At 41.6% G+C, this 21299-nt stretch overlaps 1 protein-coding gene across 2 annotated transcripts in view; it reads right to left on the reverse strand.

The window, feature by feature from the left end:
- The window catches only part of cep89 (centrosomal protein 89), a 189762-nt gene that overhangs the window by 138410 nt on the left and 30053 nt on the right, over positions 1-21299 (reverse strand). For both annotated transcript variants that reach the window (XM_063066992.1, XM_063066991.1), the window contains exon 4: positions 19804-20038. In XM_063066992.1, the coding sequence (XP_062923062.1) occupies positions 19804-20038 (235 nt within the window). The remainder of the gene's footprint in view (positions 1-19803; positions 20039-21299) is intronic.

A 21299-nucleotide genomic window follows, 5' to 3' on the forward strand; every position in this document is an offset into this window, starting at 1 on the left:
GTCCCCAAATCTGTTCAAATTTAAATGAAGAATCATAAAGGTTACTTCTAATTTTCTCCAAATTCAAACATAAAATCGTCTGAGAAAACCAAAAAAAGGTAGTTGGAGCATTAAGTTCTTTCCAATGTTGTAAAATACATCTTTTCGCCATTAAAGTAAGAAATGCAATCATTCTACGGGCTGAAGGGGAAAGATTACTAGAAATTTTAGGTAGTCCAAAGATAGCAGTAATAGGGTGAGGAGAGATGTCTATATTTAATACCTTAGAAATAATATTAAAAATATCTCTCCAAAAAGTTTCCAAAGTAGGGCAAGACCAAAACATATGAGTTAAAGAGGCTATCTGCCCCGAACATCTATCACAGAAAGGATTAATATGCGAGTAAAAACGCGCTAACTTATCTTTGGACATATGTGCTCTATGAACCACATTAAATTGAATTAGGGAATGTTTAGCACAAATAGAGGAAGTATTAACTAATTGTAAAATCTGCCCCCAATCATCCACAGAAATGGTAAGCCCCAATTCCTGTTCCCAATCTACCCTAATCTTATCAAATGGAGCTTTCCTAAGTTTCATAATAATGTTATAAATCATAGCCGATGCACCTTTCTGACATGGATTGAGGTTAATTATCGAATCTAAAATATATGTAGGAGGAAGCATTGGAAAGGAAGAAAGTATAGTACTTAGGAAATTTCTAACTTGTAAATATCTAAAAAAATGTATTCTTGATAAGTTATATTTATTAGATAATTGTTCAAAAGACATAAGGGAACCATCTAAAAATAAATCCAAAAACCGTAAAATAGCCTTAGTCTTCCAAGTTTGAAAAGCGCGATCCGTAAAGGAGGGAGGAAAAAATATGTTACCTAAAATAGGAATCGCTAACCCGAATTGATTAAGATCAAAAAATTTTCTGAATTGAAACCAGATGCGCAAGGCATATTTAACTATCGGGTTAGAGACCTGCTTAAGGCGTTTCGAATCAAAAGGGAGAGAGGAGCCTAAAATAGAGCCAAGTGTATAACCCTGAACAGATTGTAATTCCAATGCTACCCATTTAGGAATAGATAGTATGTCCTGGTCAAGTAACCAAAATTTCATATGTCGAATATTAATAGCCCAATAATAGAATCTAAAGTTAGGTAATGCTAAACCTCCATCTCTCTTTCTGTAAATGTATTTTACCCAGTCTCGGATTCTTATTCTGCCAAATAAATGAAGAAATTTTAGAGTCAACTTTATCAAAGAAAGATTTTGGAACGAAAATTGGTAATGCCTGAAACACATATAAAAATTTTGGCAAAAAAAACATCTTAACTGCATTAATACGACCAATCAAAGTTAAATATAAGGGAAACCATTTAGATGAAAGTTGAGTAATATGGTCTATTAATGGTAAAAAGTTAATCTTAAATAAATCTTTGTATTTACAAGTAATTTTAATCCCAAGATATGAAAAATAATTATTAATCAATTTAAATGGAAATTTATAATATAAGGGAAGATGTTTATTAATCAGAAAAAGTTCACTCTTACTAAGATTTAATTTATAACCTGAGAAAAAACCAAATTGTGCTAATAACTCTAAAACAGCAGGAATAGATTTCTCAGGATTAGAAATATATAAAAGTAAATCATCAGCATAGAGTGATAATTTATGGGACTTTAATCCCCGAGTTATCCCAGTAATATTTGAAGATTCTCGAATAGCAATTGCAAGAGGTTCTAATGCAATATCAAATAATAGGGGACTAAGAGGACAGCCTTGTCGAGTACCACGAAAGAGAGGAAAAAAAGGTGAGTTTAAAGAGTTAGTACAAACCGAGGCTACAGGGGAATGATATAACAGTTTAATCCAGGATATAAATTTCAAGCTAAAATTAAACATTTCAAGCACTTTAAATAAATAAGGCCATTCTACTCTATCAAAAGCTTTCTCGGCATCTAAAGAAACAACACACTCAGGAACATTTTGTGAGGAAGTATAAACAATATTTAACAATGTACGAATGTTATAAAAAGAGTAACGACCTTTAATAAAACCCGTTTGGTCTTCCGAAATAATAGAAGGAAGTACTTTTTCTAGTCTATTTGCTAATAACTTAGAAAAAACTTTAGAATCAACATTTAATAAAGATATTGGTCTATAAGATGCACATTGAGCAGGGTCTTTATCCTTCTTTAGTATTAGAGAAATTGATGCTCTATTAAAAGATTCAGGAAGTTTACCAAGTTTCAGAGAAGCCTCAAAAACCCTACAGAGCCAAGGAATCAATAAAGAAGCAAAACATTTATAAAATTCAACGGTAAACCCATCCGGGCCAGGAGCTTTCCCCAGATTCATAGAAAAAATAACATTCTTAATCTCATCCATTGTAATGGAAGTATCTAATAAAGAAGACATATCCTGTGAAATCTGAGGGAAGTCTAACTTATCTAAAAAATCATTCATATATTTAGAATCTCGAGGAGACTCTGATTGATATAAAGAAGAATAAAAATCACAAAAGGTTTGATTAATCCCCACATGATCCAGTATCAATCGATCATTTTGGTTATAAATCTGATTGATTTGAGATTTAACATAATTAGATTTCAATTGATTAGCCAGCAGCTTGCCAATTTTGTCACTGTGAACATAAAAGTCACTTCTTGTTTTCTTTAATTGGTTTACAATCGAGGACGAGAGTAGTAAACTGTGTTCCATTTGAAGTTCAGTTCTTTGTTTGTATAACTCCTCAGAAGGAGCCATAACATATTTCTTATCAATTTCTTTAATCTTGTCCACAATTACCATCTCCTCCTGCTTCTGTTTCTTCCTCAAAGCAGCAGAATACGAAATAATCTGACCCCGAATATAGGCCTTAAAAGTGTCCCAAAGAGTGTTAACCGAAATATCTTCTGTATGGTTAATTGTAAAAAAAAGCTCAATCTGTTCATTCATGAAATTAACAAAGTCCGAGTCCTGAAGCAACAGTGAATTAAAACGCCATTGTCTATTATTTGGTATATTGGCCATAATTTTAATAGAAAGCTTAAGTGGAGCATGATCCGAAATGGTTATAGAATCATAATCACATTTAATCACTGAAGGAATAAGACGAGAATCAATAAAAAAATAATCAATTCTTGAATAGGAATGATGAACATGTGAAAAAAAGGAAAAATCTTTTTCCTGAGGATGCAGAAAACGCCAAATGTCCGTCGACCCAGAATCAGAAAGGAAAAAATTAATCAAGTTTGCAGATTTATTAGGTAAGGTCCGTAAAGGAGCCGAACGGTCCAAAGCTGGAGACAAACAGGTATTAAGATCTCCGCCCCAGATCAATGAAAACTCGTTCAAATTCGGAAACTGATTAAACAATGATTTATAAAATTCCGGACAATCCATATTAGGAGCATAAACATTAACCAAAACTACTTTTTTATTAAATAGTAAACCACTAACCAATAAAATTCTACCATTCGGATCAGAAATAATATCCTGTTGTATAAAAGTAACTGAGGAATCAATAAAAATAGAGACGCCTCGAATCTTAGCATTGGAGTTCGAATGAAATTGTTGTCCCTTCCAGAATTTGAAAAAACGTAGTCTGTCCCCCCTCCGTACATGGGTCTCTTGTAAAAATAAAATTTGTGCCTTAAGTCTCCAGAACACTTTAAAAACTTTCTTCCTTTTAATAGGATGATTAAGACCGTTAGTATTCCAGGAGACAAAATTAATAATAGACTCCATAAATCCTAAAGTCAACCCACAACAAGGAGGATTGACGATAGGCGCGACCCACAAACCCGGAGAGGAAACAGAACATACGAAAGATACCGGGAAAAAGGACGCAACCAGTACTTCAATAATGTATATAGCCCAAAGAGAAACAAACTAAAACGTGAAGCCCCTCCCACCACCCCTCCGCCCCAAGACCCCAAGGCAAAATCTAAAGCAGACCCGCCCGAAAGAAGCAAGCGCTAAAACTACCCCCATGACTTCCGGTATACGCTCCCTAAAAAAAAAGGTATAAATATGAAAAAGATCAGCTAAATGTAAAACAGTAAAAAAAGTAAAAAAAAGGTAACTCAATTAAAATACACACACAACAGAACAAAAGCCAGAAAATATATATTAAAAAAAACCACAATAAACCCCAAACCCATGAATAAACACAGCAACAAAAAAAAATAAGATTATTGACATAAAGTGGTTATAAAAAGCAAAACAGAATAAAATTTAAAAAAAAACTACAAAATTTAAGGCCACACAGGAAATACGTAAGATGACAAAAAGTAACCACCCAGAATCCCCTGGGAAAAGAAAGAAATGACGCAGTTGAAAAGAAAGTTTAGCAACCATATTAAGAAATCAAAAATAAACTTTTCTGCCCAAATAGGGCACGAAAAAGTTAAAACCAACCAATTCACAGCCTCCGATCAACGGAGATAATTAAAAAAGATAGCAATTAAGATGTTGAAGGTAAAAGTTGATCCAGATAACTCTGGGCATCCGATGGAGAATCAAAAAAACGAAGGACTCCATCTGACATGCGAATCCTTAGACGTGCAGGGTACAGCAGCGCTGGTCTTAAATCCATCTTATAGAATTCCGACATCACAGATCTGTAGCGAACCCGTTGGTCCCAGATTGGTTTACTGAAATCTTCCACGAATCGGAACCTAAGATCCGAAAAATCGATGAAACCTTTAGATCGAGCGAATCGAAACAGTCTCTCCTTGTCTTGAAAGTAATGAAAACGTAAGATAACATGCCTAGGTCTATCTGACCTAGACGAGTATGATGGGATTCTGTGAACACGATCCAGTAGCGGTAGTTGGTCAGGAAATACAGTAGGGAATGCATCTTTTAAAAGTTGAGAGAAATACTTCATGGGGTTGTTAGATTCTACAGCTTCCCGTACCCCAATCATTCGTAAATTCTGCCGTCGCATTCTAGATTCCAAGTCAGAGTTTTTAAAAGTCAGAAAGTCAAGTTTCTTCTTCATTACATTAATTGTTTCCTCGATTTTCCCCATCTTAAGCTCACTTTGTTGCGCGAATTTTTGAAGATCAGATATAGCCGACTGATGTTCCGCAATAAATGTTTGCATCTTATCCATTGAATCGGCAATTTTCTGGAGATTAGTTGAGATTTCCGTATGAATCAGGTCTTTAACAGAGCCTGCAATTTCCGTACGAATCATCTCCCTAACAGAGGTTGAAATTTCCCTCTGAATTAACTCCGATATCGCTTTCAAAGTCACCGGTGATTCATTCGGGGGGAAATCCGTAGCTTTCGGTTTAACCGGAGGTTTACCATCCTTGCCGTTTTTCCCGTTCTTAGACATAGCAGATCTAAGTATCATCCAGTTGTCGAAGAATTCAGTTTAATTCAAAGTATTGTAAGAGTTGATGCCTTAATAGTTAATTAAAGTATAGCTGACCATAGAGAAAAAAAACTCAGAGGTAATGGAGCGAGTCAAGAACGCGACTTCACTCCATGAGCGCTACCGGAAGTCCCCCGCATGCCCACTTTCAATGACTGGTGTATAATGACACCCAGGTCTCGTTGCACCTCCCCTTTTCCTAATCGGCCACCATTCAGATAATAACAAGCAACACACATCAAAGTTGCTGGTGAACGCAGCAGGCCAGACAGCATCTCTAGGAAGAGGTACAGTCGATGTTTCGTCAGGACTAACTGAAGGAAGAGCTAGTAAGAGATTTGAAAGTGGGAGGGGGAGGGGGAGATCCAAAATGATAGGAGAAGACAGGAGGAGGAGGGATGGAGCCAACAGCTAGACAGTTGATTGGCAAAAGGGATATGAAAGGATCATGGGACAAGAGGCCCAGGGAGAAGGAAAAGGGGGAGGGGGGAAGAACCCAGAGGATGGGCAAGGGGTATAGTCAGAGGACAGAGGGAGAAAAAGGAGAGAGAGAGAAAGAACATGTGTATATAAATAAATAACGAATGGGGTACGAGGGGGAGGTGGGGAAACCCACTGATAAGGGGGGTGTTGTTGTAGTCTGGACATTCCTCCCCCTCCTGTCTTCTCCTATCATTTTGCATCTCCCCCTCCCCCTCTCAAATCTCTTACTATCTCTTCCTTCAGTTAGTCCTGACGAAGGGTCTCGGCCCGAAAAGTCGACTGTACCTCTCCCTAGAGATGCTGCCTGGCCTGCTGCATTCACCAGCAACTCTGATGTGTGTTGCTTGAATTTCCAGCATCTGCAGAATTCCTCGTGTTTGCGTATTCCGATAACAACCTGCTTTCCGGTTCTTGCCACCAAAGTGGATAACCTCACATTTATCCACATTAAATTGCATCTGCCATGAACTTGCCCACTCACCTAACCTATCCAAGTCACCCTGAATCCTCTTAGCATCCTCCTCACAGCTAACACTGCCGCCCAGCTTCATGTCATCTGCAAATTTGGAGATGCTGCATTTAATTCCCTCTTCTAAGTCATTAATATATATTGTAAACAACTGGGGTCCCAACACTGAGCCTTGCGGTACCCCACTAGTCACTGCCTGCCATTCTGAAAAGGTCCCATCTATTCCCACTCTTTGCCTCCTGGCTGCCAAGCAACTCTCTATCCACATCAATACCGTGTGCTTTAGTTTGCACACTAATCTCCTGTAAAAGCCTTATGAAAATCCAAGTATACCACGTCCACTGGTTCTCCCCTATCGACTCTACAAGTTACATCCTCAAAAAATTCTATGAAATTCGTCAGACATGATTTTCCTTTCACAAATCCATGCTGACTTTGTCCGATGATTTCACCGCTTTCCAAATGTGCTGTTATCACATCTTTGATAACTGACTCTAGCATTTTCCCCACCACGAATGTTAGACTAACCGGTCTATAATTCCCCGGTTCCTCTCTCCCTCCTTTTTTAAAAAGCGGGGTTACATTAGCCACCCTCCAATCCATAGAAAACCATAGAAACTACAGCACAGAAACAGGCTTTTTGGTCCTTCTTGGCTATGCCGAACCATTTTCTGCCTAGTCCCACTGACCTGCACATGGACCATATCCCTCCATACACCTCCCATCCATGTATCTGTCCAATTTATTCTTAAATGTTAAAAAAGCACCCGCATTTACCACCTTGTCTGGCAGCTCATTCCATACTCCCAGCACTCTTTGTGTGAAGAAGCCCCCGCTAATGTTCCCTTTAAACTTTTCCCCCCTCACCCTTAACCCATGTCCTCTGGTCTTTTTCTCCCCTTGCCTCAGTGGAAAAAGCCTGCTTGCATTCACTCTATCTATACCCATCATAATTTTATATACCTCTGTCAAATCTCCCCTCATTCTTCTACGCTCCAGGGAATAAAGTCCTAACCTATTCAACCTTTCTCTGTAACTGAGTTTCTCAAGTCCCGGCAACATCCTTGTAAACCTTCTCTGCACTCTTTCAACCTTATTTATATCCTTCCTGTAATTTGGTGACCAAAACTGAACACAATACTCCAGATTCGGCCTCACCAATGCCTTATACAACCTCATCACAACATTCCAGCTCTTATACTCAATACTTTGATTATTAAAGGCCAATGTACCAAAAGCAATGTACCAATCCTCAGGAACTAGTTCAGAATCTAATGAGTTTTGAAAAATTATCACTAATGCATCCACTATTTCTTGGGCTACTTCCTTAAGCACTCTGGGATACAGACCATCTGGCCCTGGGGATTTATCTGCCTTTAATCCCTTCAATTTACCTAACACCACTTCCCTGCTAACATGTATTTCCCTCGGTTCCTCCATCTCACTGGACCCTCTGTCCCCTACTATTTCCAGAAGATTATTTATGTCCTCCTTAGTGAAGACAGAACCAAAGTAGTTATTCAATTGGTCTGCCATGTCCTTGCTCCCCATGATCAATTCACCTGTTTCTGACTGTAAGGGACCTACATTTGTCTTAACTAATCTTTTACTTTTCACATATCTATAAAAGCTTTTACAGTCAGTTTTTATGTTCCCTGCCAGTTTTCTCTCATAATCTTTTTTTCCTTTCCTAATTAAGCCCTTTGTCCTCCTCTGCTGGACTCTGAATTTCTCCCAGTCCTCAGGTGTGCCGCTTTTTCTGGCTAATTTGTATGTTTCTTCTTTGGAATTGATACTATCCCTAATTTCCCTTGTCAACCACAGGTGCACTACCTTCCCTGGTTTATTCTTTTGCCAAACTGGGATGAACAAACTGGGATGAACAAACTGGGATGAACAATTGTAGTTCATCCATGCGATCATTAAATGCTTGCCATTGCATATCCACCATCAACCCTTTAAGCATCATTGGCCAGTCTATCTTAGCTAATTCACGTCTCATACCTTCAAAGTGACCCTTCTTTAAGTTCAGAACCTTTGTTTCTGAATTAGCTATGTCACTCTCCATCTTAATGAAGAATTCCACCATATTATGGTCACTCTTACCCAAGGGGCCTCTCACGACAAGATTGCTAATTAACCCTTCCTCATTGCTCAATACCCAGTCTTGAATGGCCTGCTCTCTAGTTGGTTCCTCAACATGTTGGTTCAGAAAACCATCCCGCATACATTCCAAGAAATCCTCTTCCTCAGCACCCTTACCAATTTGGTTCACCCAATCTATATGTAGATTGAAGTCACCCATTATAACTGCTGTTCCTTTATTGCATGCATTTCTAATTTCCTGTTTAATGCCATCCCCAACCTCACTACTACTGTTAGGTACACAACTCCCACCAGCGTTTTCTGCCCCTTAGTGTTATGCAGCTCTACCCATATCGATTCCACATCCTGTCGGCTAATGTTCTTCCTTTCTATTGCGTTAATCTCCTCTCTAACCAGCAATGCCACCCCACCTCCTTTTCTTTCATGTCTACCCCTCCTGAATATTGAATATCCCTGAATATTAAGCTCCCATCCTTGGTCACCCTGGAGCCATGTCTCTGTAATCCCAACTATATCATATCCATTATTAACAATCTGCACTTGTAATTCATTCACCTTGTTACGAATGCTCCTTGCATTGACACACAAAGCCTTCAGGCTTGCTTTTACAACACTCTTAGCCCTTATACAATTATGTTGAAAAGTGGCCCTTTTTGATTTTTGCCCTGGATTTGCCGGCCTGCCACTTTTACTTTTCACCTTACTACTTTTTGCTTCTACCCTCATTTTACACCCCTCTGTGTCTCCACACTCGTTCCCATCCCCCTGCCACATTAGTTTAAATCCTCCTGAACAACAGTAGCAAACGCTCCCCCGAGGCCATTGGTTCCAGTCCAGCCCAGGTGTAGACCGTCCTGTTTGTATCGGTCCCACCTCCTCCAGAACTGGTTCCAATGCCCCAGAAATTTGAATCCCTCCCCCTTGCACCATTTTTCAAGCCATGTATTCATCTGATATATCCTCCTCTTTCTACTCTGACTAGCACGTGGCACTGGTAGTAATCCAGAGATTATTACCTTTGTGGTCCTACTTTTTAGTTTATCTCCTAACTCCCTAAATTCACCTTGTGGGACTTCATCCCGTTTTTTTCCTATATCGTTGGTACCAATGTGCACCACGACCACTGGCTGTTCACCCTCCCACTCCAGAATGTCCTGCAGCCACTCAGAGACATCCTTGACCCTTGCACCAGGGAGGCAACATACCCTCCTGGAGTCTCATTTGCGGCCGCAAAAACGCCTATCTTTTCCCCTTACAATCGAATCCCCTATCACTATAGCTCTCCCACTCCTTTTCCTTCCCTCCTGTGCCACAGAGCCACCCATGGTGCCATGAACTCGGCTGCTGTTGCCTTCCCCTGATGAGACATCTCCCCCAACAGTATCCAAAACAGTATATCTGCTTAGGAGGGAGAGAAGTGAGTGCAGTTACTATTTCACGGGAGAGGGTGCTCAAAATACTAAAAGACCTCAAGGTACATAAGTCACTCTGAGCAGGTGAACTGCACCCTAGGGTTCTGAAAGAGATTGTGGATGCATTAGTAATGATCTTTCAAGAATCATTGGACTCTTCCATGGTTCCAGAGGACTGGAAAATTACAAATGTCACTCCACTTTTTAAGAAAGGAAGGAAGGAGGCAGTAGAAAGGAAATAATAGGCCAGTTAGCCTGATCTCAGTGGTTGCAAAGATGGAGTTAATTGTAAAGGATGAGATTTTGGGGTACTTGATGACACAGGGCAAGATAGGATAAAGTCAACATGGTTTCCTTAAGGAACCTTTTGGAACCTTTTCCTGACGAACCTTTTGGAATTTTTTGAAGAGATTACAAATAGGATAGATAAAGGGGATGTCGTAGATGTTGTATATTTGGATTTTCAGAAGACCTCTGATAAGGTGCCACACATGAGGCTGCTTACCAAGTTAAGAACCCACTGTATTACACGGAAGTTACTAGCATGGTTAGAGCAATGGCTGAATAGTAGGAGGTAGTGATTGGGAATACAGGTGTCTCCCGCTTTTCGAACGTTCGCTTTACAAAACCTCAGTTACGAAAGACCGACATTAGTTCCCTGTTTTCGCTAACAGAAGGTGTTTTCACTGATACGAGAAAAGCAGCGCGCGATAAAAAGCAGCGCGCGCCCCGAGCAGCCACTCCTCCCCCGGATTCGGAACTGCATTCTCGCCGGCATTGCTTAAACATGTGCCTGTAAGCAGCCGTTAGCAAGATGAGTTCTAAGGTATTGGAAAAGCCTAAAAGAGCTCATAAGGGTGTTGCACTTAGCGTAAAACTAGACATAATTAAGCGTTTTGATCATGGTGAACGAAGTAAGGACAAAGTGAGTTTGCCTTGTGGAAGTTGACAAAGATGATGTTGAAGAGGTTTTGGCATCCCATGACCAAGAACTGATAGATGAAGAACTGATGCAATTGGAAGTAGAAAGGATAACAATCGAAACCGAATTCAGTAGCAAAAGTGAAGTCGCCCAGGAACTGAACGTGAAGCAACTGCGTGAGATTTTCGCTGCAATGATAAAGTACGACTTTCATTTTGAAAGGGTATGTCGGTTTAGGGCATATTTGCAAGATGGCTTGAGTGCTTACAATGAACTGTATGATAGAAAAATGCGCGAGGCTAAGCAGTCAAGCAAGCCTTCCACATCAGCCACAGCAGACGACGAACCTCAACCTTCGACATCGAGGCAGGTAGACATAGAAGATGACCTGCCTCCCTGATGGAAACAGATGACATCTCAGTGTCCCACCACCCCAACCCCAAGGCCATGGACAGATACCGATTCACGGAGAGTGCGGCGGTAGCCGGAAGGCACCCAGCACATCTTTAAGAAAAGAAGCCGAGATAAACAAGCTCATTAATTAGGTGCCGCCCAGCAAGTAAATGTCGGCCCAGATCAGAAGCGATTGCTGATTGCGTCGACTCAGCCTAACACACCATCATCAGTGTGCTCGGCACTGACTTCCCAATTCCGGTAAGTGATACTACACTGTACATACATTATTTCTACTTTATATAGGCTGTGTATTTTTATGTGTTATTTGGTATGATTTGGCAGCTTCATAGCTTAAAGGTTACTGGAAAGAGTCTTTTTGCCGAGAGCGCTTGCGTGAGAGTTTCTGCCGAGAGCGCTTGCGTGAGATTTTCGCTATGGAGAACAGTGCAGGGAATGATTGTAGAGAAGTATTTCTACTTTATATAGGCTGTGCATTTATCTATCATTCCTGCTTTTACTATATGTTACTGTTATTTTAGGTTTTATGTGTTATTATGTGTGATTTGGTAGGTTATTTTTTGGTCTGCCAATGCTCACAAATTTTTCCCATATAAATAAATGGTAATTTCTTCTTCACTTTACAACCTTCTGGCTTACGAACCATTTCATAAGAATGCTCTACCTTTGGATGGCGGGGGAAACCTGTAAAAGGATCCTTTTCTGGTTGGCTGCCAGAGACTAGCGGTGTTCTAAAGGGGTTCATGTTGGGACCGCTTCTTTTTATGCTGTAGATCAATGACTTAGATGATGGAATAGATGGCTTTGTTCCCAATTTGCAGATGATACGAAGATTGGTGGAGGGGCAGGTAGTGCTAAGGAAACAGGAAGGCTGAAAACTGACAACAGATTAGAGAATGGACAAGAAAGTGGCAAATGAAATACAATGTTGGAAAATGCATGGTCATGCACTGTTTTTTTTGCAGAACACCCTAAAGGCTAACTTGCAGGTTGAGTCAATGGTGAGGAAGGCGAATACAATGTGACCATTCATTACAAGAGGTCTTGAATACAAGAGCAGGGATGTGATGCTGAGGCTTTATAAGGCACTGGTGAGGCCTCACCTTGAGTATTGTGAACAGTTTTGGGCTCCTTATCTAGGAAAAGATGTGCTAGCATTGGAAAGGGTTCAAGGAAGGTTCACAAGGATGATTCTGGGAATGAAAGGGTTATCGTACGAGGAATGTTTGATGGCTCTGGGGCTGTACGCACTGGAATTTAGGAGGATGGGGGGGGGGTGAATCTCATTGAAACCTTTTGAATGTTGAAAGGCCTAGACAGAGTAGATGTGGAAAGGACGTTTCCCATGGTGAGGAGTCTCGGACAAGAGGGCACGGGCTCAGGATAGAGGGGCGTCCATTTAAAACAGATGCAGAAAGATTCCTTTAGCCAGAGGGTGGTGCATTTGTGGAATTTGTTACCACAGGCAGCTGTAAAGCTAGATCATTGGGTGTAGTTAAGGCGGAGATTGATAGGTTCTTGATTGGCATCAAAGGTTATGGGGAGAAGGCCAGGGAGTGGGGTAGAGGAGGAGAAAAAAAAAGGATGAGCCTATAATTGAATGGCAAAGCAGACTCGATGGGCCAAATGACCTAATTCTGCTCTTATGGTCGGATACTGAGAAAGGTAGTGCTGATGCTGTAAGTGCAGAAGCATGGCAACCTACAAAACTGGGGAGCATGCATTCAGAATAGGTTGAGTGAACTCGGCCTTTTCTCACTGGAGCGACGGAGGATGACAGGTGACTGATAGAGGTGTATAAGATGATGAGAGGCACTGATCGTGTGGATAGTCAGTGGCTTTTTCCCAGGGCTGAAATGGCTAGCACGAGAGGGCACAGTTTTAAGCTGCTTGGAAGCAGGTACAGAGCAGATGTCAGGGGTAAGTTTTTTCACGCAGAGAGTGGTGAGTATGTGGTGGATGTGAAAATGATAGGGTCGTTTAAGTGACTCCTGGACAGGTACATGGAGCTCAGAAAAATAGAGGGTTATGGGTAACCCCAGGTAATTTCTCAGGCAAGGACATATTTGGCACAGTTTTGCAGGCCGAAGGGCCTGTATTGTGCTCTACGTTTTCTATGTTTCTATGTTTCTAAAACTCTCCGACTTGCTTCAAAAATTTTGTGTAAATGCCATTGCCGATGAAACAGATCTTTTTTTTTAATCATGCCATGCTGGATAGTTCCCCTTGATACAAACACACAACTCTATGAGGTCTATAGAAAGAATGGATCGCATAACTGTGTTGTGAGCTTCAAATATTTCAGGAACTGATAAAGAGAAATTATTGCTATTGGAAAAGGTGTTAAACCCTCGATATTTTAAGGGACTGAGAACGGATAGCCTACCAATCAAGAACCATGCTAATTAAGAATGCATGGATGACTTCAGAAATTTTTAACAAATGGTTGATGAGCTGGGACATGGAGCTACAGCGGAAATCAAGCTTGCTGACAATTGTGCAGCATAGCCTAATGTAGAATGCTTGAGAAACATCCAGATGAAATTTCTGCCCGCCAATACAACATGCTTGGTGCAGCCAATGGATATGGGAATCATTAAAAATTTAAAGACTTTGTATCACAAAAAGTTGGTGAACCACATTTCTGAAGCAATTGAAAAAAAAATCTACTGTCATCTTCTTCAACGTCCAAGAAGTGCAAGTGTCAGTGATAGATTACGAGAAATAAGCAGCAAGATTGTTTTACTCACTACGGTTTCAAGCATTCAGGCTTGCAGATGCTGGAAACAGTCAGGAGTGAAAATGAAATGATTTCACCACTTCAACAAGTTAGGAACTACGCAGAATTTGAAGGCATCGACAATAATCTTTAATATTACAATGAAAATTAAATTTGGGGATGCAATCATCAAAAGCATTATATCAAAACACCAAGGAAGAGAATATGAAGACAAATTAATGAGGATGACAAATGAACCTGAGCTAGTGACTACACAGCGTGCCAGGAAATGTATTGTTGGATTACGACATTACTTCATGCAGGAAGGCAATAAAGGCAGTCCATTATTTGCATTAGGTGTCAGTGCTGCTTTTGTTCATTTACAGTCAATCAAAAGTACACATCAATGTATAGTTAATGAATTCTTCCCTCAGTAACCATGAAGAACTCATACACAGTTTTATAGTACTGTAATAATACTGATAGTGTTCTAATTTGTTCTGTATTTCATTTAAATATATAATTTGTTGGTCAGTTAAACGGTACTTTGTCTTTTGCACCTTTTGAACTATTTCCAAAAAACTTCAGCTAATTGGGGCAACTGCTTAATTGGACCAAAACATACTTGTCCCAAAATGTCCCAATTAACTGGAATCCACTGTGCATAGATAGTTTGCATGACTTTTATTTCAAGTGTGACAACAGACCAAGTTATCAGAAGATTGATGCCGATAAGAGAGACGAGAGAGAGACAAATGGGGGAAACATTCAAAATGCTAGTAAGAAAGAGACAAGAGAGATTAATGAAAAGAGACACAGTTCCGAGTATTGTTTAGACCGGTTGCTTTGAACCTGAACTGTTTGAAGTTTTATACCCCAGCAGGGGGATAAAAGGAACAGGCTCGCTAAGGCAAGACACACCACGACACGACGAGGTAACGAGACCCTGGAAGTGCGGTGCCCCCCCCCTCCCCCCACAAGTTGGTGGGAGTTTTGGAGGTATGATCGCGGGACCAACAATAGACGCATAGGGTGAAAAGGCACGATCGGCGGGAACCTGGTGTGTGTGTCCTCCCTTGCCTGGGTGCCGGGTTCACCGCAGAAGAATGATCGTATCCGGAATGGAGGGGTCACAGTCGGTGACCTCAGAAGACATACAAAGGGCTTGCCCGAAAGCTAACTGCGAGGAATATCAAAGGTCTGTTGAATCCGATTTGAATATCATCATTCGCTCGCTCTCTCTCCCCCCAACAGCACAACAGCGACTGTGTCACTTGAGACTGATCATTTTACTCCTAGACTGCGATAGAGCTTAGGGTCTCGGCCTGAAACGTCGACTGCGCCTCTTCCTATAGATGCTGCCTGGCCTGCTGCGTTCACCAGCAACTTTGATGTGTGTTGCTTGAATTTCCAGCATCTGCAGAATTCCTGTTGTTTTCTGATTCTTATTATCCTAGTTTTGTGTACACATGTGTTTTATCATTGCTAACCCATTGCATTTATATCCTTACGTTTAGAGTACTGTGTTACTTATTTCTTTAATAAAACTTTCTTAGTTCCAGTAATCCAGACTCCAATAAGTGGTCCATTTCTGCTGGTTTGGCAACCCAGTTACGGGGTACGTAACATAAGTGGGGTTCTCGTCCGCGATTTTGAACACTAAATTTGGGACGGGGTAAATTGATTGGGTTAAAATTCCCAAAAGAAAGAAAAGGCAAACAGCAGAAATGGAGATTGAAGAATTTCTAAAGGCACCGACCTTGGAGGTATTAGAGGATGCGAGGAAAGTAGAATTGGCAGCTGTGGCCAAACGGTTGAATCTTTTTAAGGGGAAGTCGACAATGAGGAGAGAGGAGATGCACAGAGCTATCATAGAGCATTATGTGTCTAAAGGTGTGTTTCCCCAAGGGGAGCTGGAGGCGATATCTATTGGAAAACCTGGTGGAGACGCAGCACAGGTGCAGATTGAAAAATTGAGACTCGAGCACGAGTTCCGGGTAAGGCCGTTAGAACACGAAGAGAAACAGTTAGAACGACAACGAGAAGAGAGAGAGAGACAGTTGGAGTGAGAAGAGAGGCAGTTAGAACGCGAGGAGAGAATAAAACAGTTGGAGCGAGAAGAGAGGCAGTTGGAGAAACAGAGGGAAAGGGAATTTGAGCTGGAGAGGTTAAAGATGACGGCAGCGCAGGGGCCCAAGCCGAACCAAGGTTGAGGGTTCAGGAGGTTAGGCTGGTTCCCCCATTTGACGAGGCCGATGTTGATCGGTACTTTCTCCATTTTGAAAAAGTTGCTGCAAGTCAGGACTAGCCAAGGGATAAGTGGGCTGTTTTGCTTCAGAGTGTACTTAAAGGAAAAGCCCAACAAGCTTACTCAGCTTTGTCCGCAGAAGATGCCCAGAGGTATGAGGTGGTGAAAGAGGCCATACTCAGGATTTATGAGTTGGTCCCGGAGGCATACCAGCAGAGGTTCCGGAATGCGAGGAAGCAGTGGGGCCGCACGTATTTAGAGTTTGCCCATGAGCTGCAGACATATTGTGAGCGTTGGTGCGCCTCAAAAGGGGTCAGTGGGGATTATGACAGACTGCTACAGCTCATCCTGATTTAGCTTTTTAAAGGTTGTGTCCCTGAAGGTACGAGACCCCACCTAGATGAGAAAGAGGCAGACACTTTAGCCGCAACTGCTAAGTTAGCGGATGAGTACGCATTGACACATAAAACGAAGTTTACCCCAAGTAAAGGCTACCAGAAGGGTAGTCAGGACGGCGGGGAGAGGCCGCCAGAAAAGTCAGAAAGTAAGCCGGGGACTAGTGAGAAGGATAAGGTAGACCGGGAGCAGTTTGGTAGGAAGTCTCCTGGGGTCGTATGCTATAATTGTGGGAAAGTTGGACACTTTGCGTCCAGGTGCTTTGCCCCAAAGGAGACAGGAAAAGGAAAAACGGCGGTTCCAACTGGCTGTATTGAGCTGGTAAGCAAACCGCTAGGAGAGAAGAGGTCTGATAAAGTTCAGGAAGGGTGCGAGAAGTTTATCTCAGCCGGATTGGTGTCGGTGAAGGAGGGGTTAAACCCAGTTCCAGTATGGATCTGGAGAGACACTGGAGCTTGTCAGTCATTGATTTTAAAGAGTGTGTTAGACTTTAGTCCAGAGACCGAAACTGGGGAGGTCAGGGTGATAAAAGGCATTGGGAAAGGGACTGAAGCAGTACCTTTGCACCAGATACACCTAAAAAGCGACCTGGTCTCTGGACCGGTCACAGTCGGGGTGAGGCCCCAACTACCGACGAAAGACGTGGAGGTTTTACTTGGTAATGACCTCACCGGCGGAGAGGTGTACCCAGCAGTAAGATTGACAAGCCAGCCTGCCAGTATTGAGGCCTCGCCCATGGACTCACGGGTTTATCCCGTTTGCACAGTGACTCGGCGTATGTCTAGAAAGGCTGCCGAAGTAAATATAGAATTGTATCAGAAAGGGTTAGAAAGTGAGGAGCAGCGTAGTGAAACGGAAATTAAGGTAGATTTATCATTAGCAAGGAAGGAATTTGTACAGGCACAGGAGCGAGACGAGGAGCTGATGGTTTTGACGGAGACAGCTCTCTCTGAAGCAGAATTAAAAAGGGAGCCAGTGGGCTATTGTGTGGAGGAGGGAGTACTAAGGAAGAAATGGAGACCAAGTACCGTTCCCGCAGATGAGGAATGGGGGGTGGTGCCAAAAATTTATGGGGATGAGATTCTTAACCTGGTCCACAAGATACCCCTCAGTGGACATTTTGGGGGGAGGAAAACAGTCAGCGGAATCATGAAAGAATTCTACTGGCCACACAGGAGGAAGGATGTTATTGACTATTGTAGACGTGAGTTAACACAGTTAGAGGCTTTTGATATGCTAACAGCTTGCCACGATAGGCGAACAAACCTAGTCGGTGTTATCACGAAAATTTATGAGGCTCGTGTGCCACCTGATAAGGGGAAAACCCATTTCGAAAAGTTAAGTATGGTGCCGACCAGATGGGAGAAGTCTATTGTTTTGGCCAGCTTTGCTGATAAGGTCTCTCCCTTAATCCCCGAACAAAGCGACCCACTAAGAGAGCTAATTAAACGGCACGCACACGTATGCTCGAATGTCTCGAGGCGATGCAAAGAGCCGGGACATGGAGTTGTTGTCACATCAGGTCAGCCTAGTGAGCAACACCCCTATAGGATGATTAATTCAGTGACAAAAGGGCTAACGAACGCAGAAGCGTATATTGGCGATGTAGTGGTCTGGAGTGACACGTGGGAGGAGCAGTGTGGCACTGTTTAAACGGCTGTTTGAAGCCAGCCTGACAGTGAACCTCGCAAAAAGTGAATTTGGCCACGCAAAGGTCACTTATATGGGATTTGTGGTAGGACAGGGGTAGCTGGCTCCGATGCAAGCTAAGGTGCGGGCTATCTCTGAAGTCCCCAACCCAACAGACAAGAGAGCCCTGAGAAGGTTCTTGGAGATGGTGGGGTACTATCAGAAGTTTTGCAAAAAAAAACTTTGCGGATATTACCCACCCTCTTACTAAGCCCTTGCTAAAGAATGCTAAGCTGGTGTGGGACGACCCTTGTTATCTGTGTCCGGGACGAAAACCACTGAGACGTTACACTGATCACCACTCATTAGTGTTTTTGGCCACTATGAAGTTTGCTAAGTTGGAGTCTGGTCTTAGAGGATTATTAAAATAACACATATAAAAGGAACGGAAAATGTGATTGCTGACTGTCTGTCAAGGTGTTCACAACTTAAAGTTCTCTGTATTAGCCAAATAGCTGATGAACATGTATATTTGTGTGTATCTAATAATGTATTCATGCCTATAATTTTTACCCCGGTAAAAATCCTTTGAAGGGTAGGGGTGTGACAACAGACCAAGTTATCAGAAGATTGATGCCGATAAGAGAGATGAGAGAGAGACAAATGGGGGAAACATTCAAAATGCTAATAAGAAAGAGACGAGAGAGATTAACGAAAAGAGACACAGTTCCGAGTATTGTTTAGACCGGTTGGTGGGAGTTTTGGAGGTCTGATCGCGGGACCGACCATAGACGCACAGGGTGAAAAGGCACGATTGGCGGGAATCTGGTGTGTATGTCCGCCCTTGCCTGGGTGCCGGGTTCACCGCAGAAGAACGATCGTATCTGGAATGGAACGGAGGGGTCACAGTCGGTGACCTCAGAAGACATTACAAAGGGCTCGCCCGAAAGCTAACTGCGAGGAATATCAAAGGTCTGTTAAATCCGATTTGAATATCATCATTCGCTCTCTCTCTCCCCCCAACGGCACAACAGCGATTACTGCGAATTGAACTAAACTGAACTCTGTGTCACTTGAGACTGATCATTTAAACCCTAGACTGCGATAGAGCTTGACTGATTCCTATTATCCTAGTTTTGTGTGCACGTGTGTTTTATCATTGTTAACCCGTTGCATTTATATCCTTAAGTTTAGAGTACTGTGTTACTTATTTTTTTAATAAAACTTTCTTAGTTCCAGTAATCCAAACTCCAACTAAGTGGTCCATTTCTGCTGCTTTGGCAACCCAGTTACGGGGTACGTAACAAAAGCAAAAGAGGAAGCCATATTGGGTGAAAGTAATTTAAATTTCTACCAGTATAGTAAAATGACAAATAGTCCTTTGGCCACTTTCTGACTGTAGAGTATTCTAGCCAATACTGGCTTATCTTCACTTCTAGGGCAGCAATGAAACTCAATAAACTTGAATCTCAATTTCAGTAATTCAAGTATATATTTGACTCCAGGGGTTACTCCATTCTTACATTAAATCTGTAATACAATGCTTAACAGCATACTATGATTCAAAATAATTTCTTTTTCAGCTTATTTATATCCAACAATATATCAAACATATACAGTTACCTGTTGTTTCTCTTTGCATGGAACAGCATATATCAGGTCCTTTTTCTGTATCTCATCTTCTTTTTCTAGAATGTAGTAATGTGGTTCATCTGATTTATTTGACAGGTGATCCAAATCCTGACCATCTTCTTCTTCCTCCTCTTCATCATGATATTCTTCATCATGATGTTCCTCATCAGAATTGGAAGGCAATGGTAATGGAGGTCTTCCCCTTACAGGGCTTTGCCATTCATTCCTTTTCAAAAAGAACATAAATCCTTAATGGAAACTAATAAATGATTTCCATAATAGTCTAAAATTTGCATAATAAGGAAAATAACATTACTGAAAATAAATTTATTTCCAGATATGCACACATACAGCAAATGCCAACCCAGTTAGAATGGCAAAATCATCTTGAACTAACTATAATTTTAGTCAAACATAATAGAATATTGGCCAATACGTTCCATTCACTAACCTTATCTAACCAAATCCCACACCAAATACCTACTCTGAATCCAGCAATGTATTGCCAGGGCTTACCAAAAGTACAATCATACAATACTTAATCCACAATAACTTCCTTGCTAATGTTTAATTATGATCTGCCAGATGCATTCAGATCCAAATCTCATTGCAGTCCTGCTCCAAACATAAGCAAAGGCTAAATTCCACTAAGGAAGTGGACATTGGAAATCGGGTGAAAAACAGTCACTGGCAAGAATCACACTAAGCACATGGGAAGGGAGTTAGAATCATAAAGAAGTATTTCACCCCAGGAAATCCATGCTAGAGTTACTAAGACTGCAGTAATAGGCCCAATCATCTTAAATGGCTTTATTAACATCTTCCTGTCATCATGAGGCTGGAAGTAAGAACCTTTGCCAGTAGTTTTGTTTACAATTTCTCTGATGAAGCAGTTCACCAAGCACTGAGAACTAACTAACACCCAGCTCGTACAATTCAATAATGGCTATCCCTGACAGAGACTTAAAAAGTCCCTTTCTATGACATGTCATTGTCTTGTCTTGTCCATACTGCACCAACCTCTGCCGCTGGGCTATAAACGTGCAGGAGCAATGTGTGGGGGTAATCAAGGACACAACACGCTACCTCAGCTGAGGGTCAACCTTGCGACCTTCAGATCACTAGTCCAACGCCTTACCCACTTGGTCATGCGCCAACACAATTGATATTACTATCAATTTCTGCATCAGTAACATCACTAAGCAGTGTCATAAATACTCTGCCTACAAGAATTAAGAAACTGAGTACTTTGCAACCTCAACCTTCTCACTGATCATTTACCACAGTGGTCCCCAACCACCGGGCCGCAAAGCATGTGCTACTGTGCCGCGAGGAAACGATATGATTTGGCAATATGAAACGATATGAGTCAGCTGCATTTTTCCTCATTCTGTCACGCACTGTTGAACTTGAACACCACCCCCCCTCCCCCCCGTCAGCTGGTCTGCAAGAATATTGTCAATATTAAACCGGTCCGCGGTGCAAAG

Source organism: Mobula hypostoma, chromosome 14 (genome assembly GCF_963921235.1).
Source record: "Mobula hypostoma chromosome 14, sMobHyp1.1, whole genome shotgun sequence".
Taxonomy (NCBI): Eukaryota; Metazoa; Chordata; class Chondrichthyes; order Myliobatiformes; family Myliobatidae; genus Mobula; species Mobula hypostoma.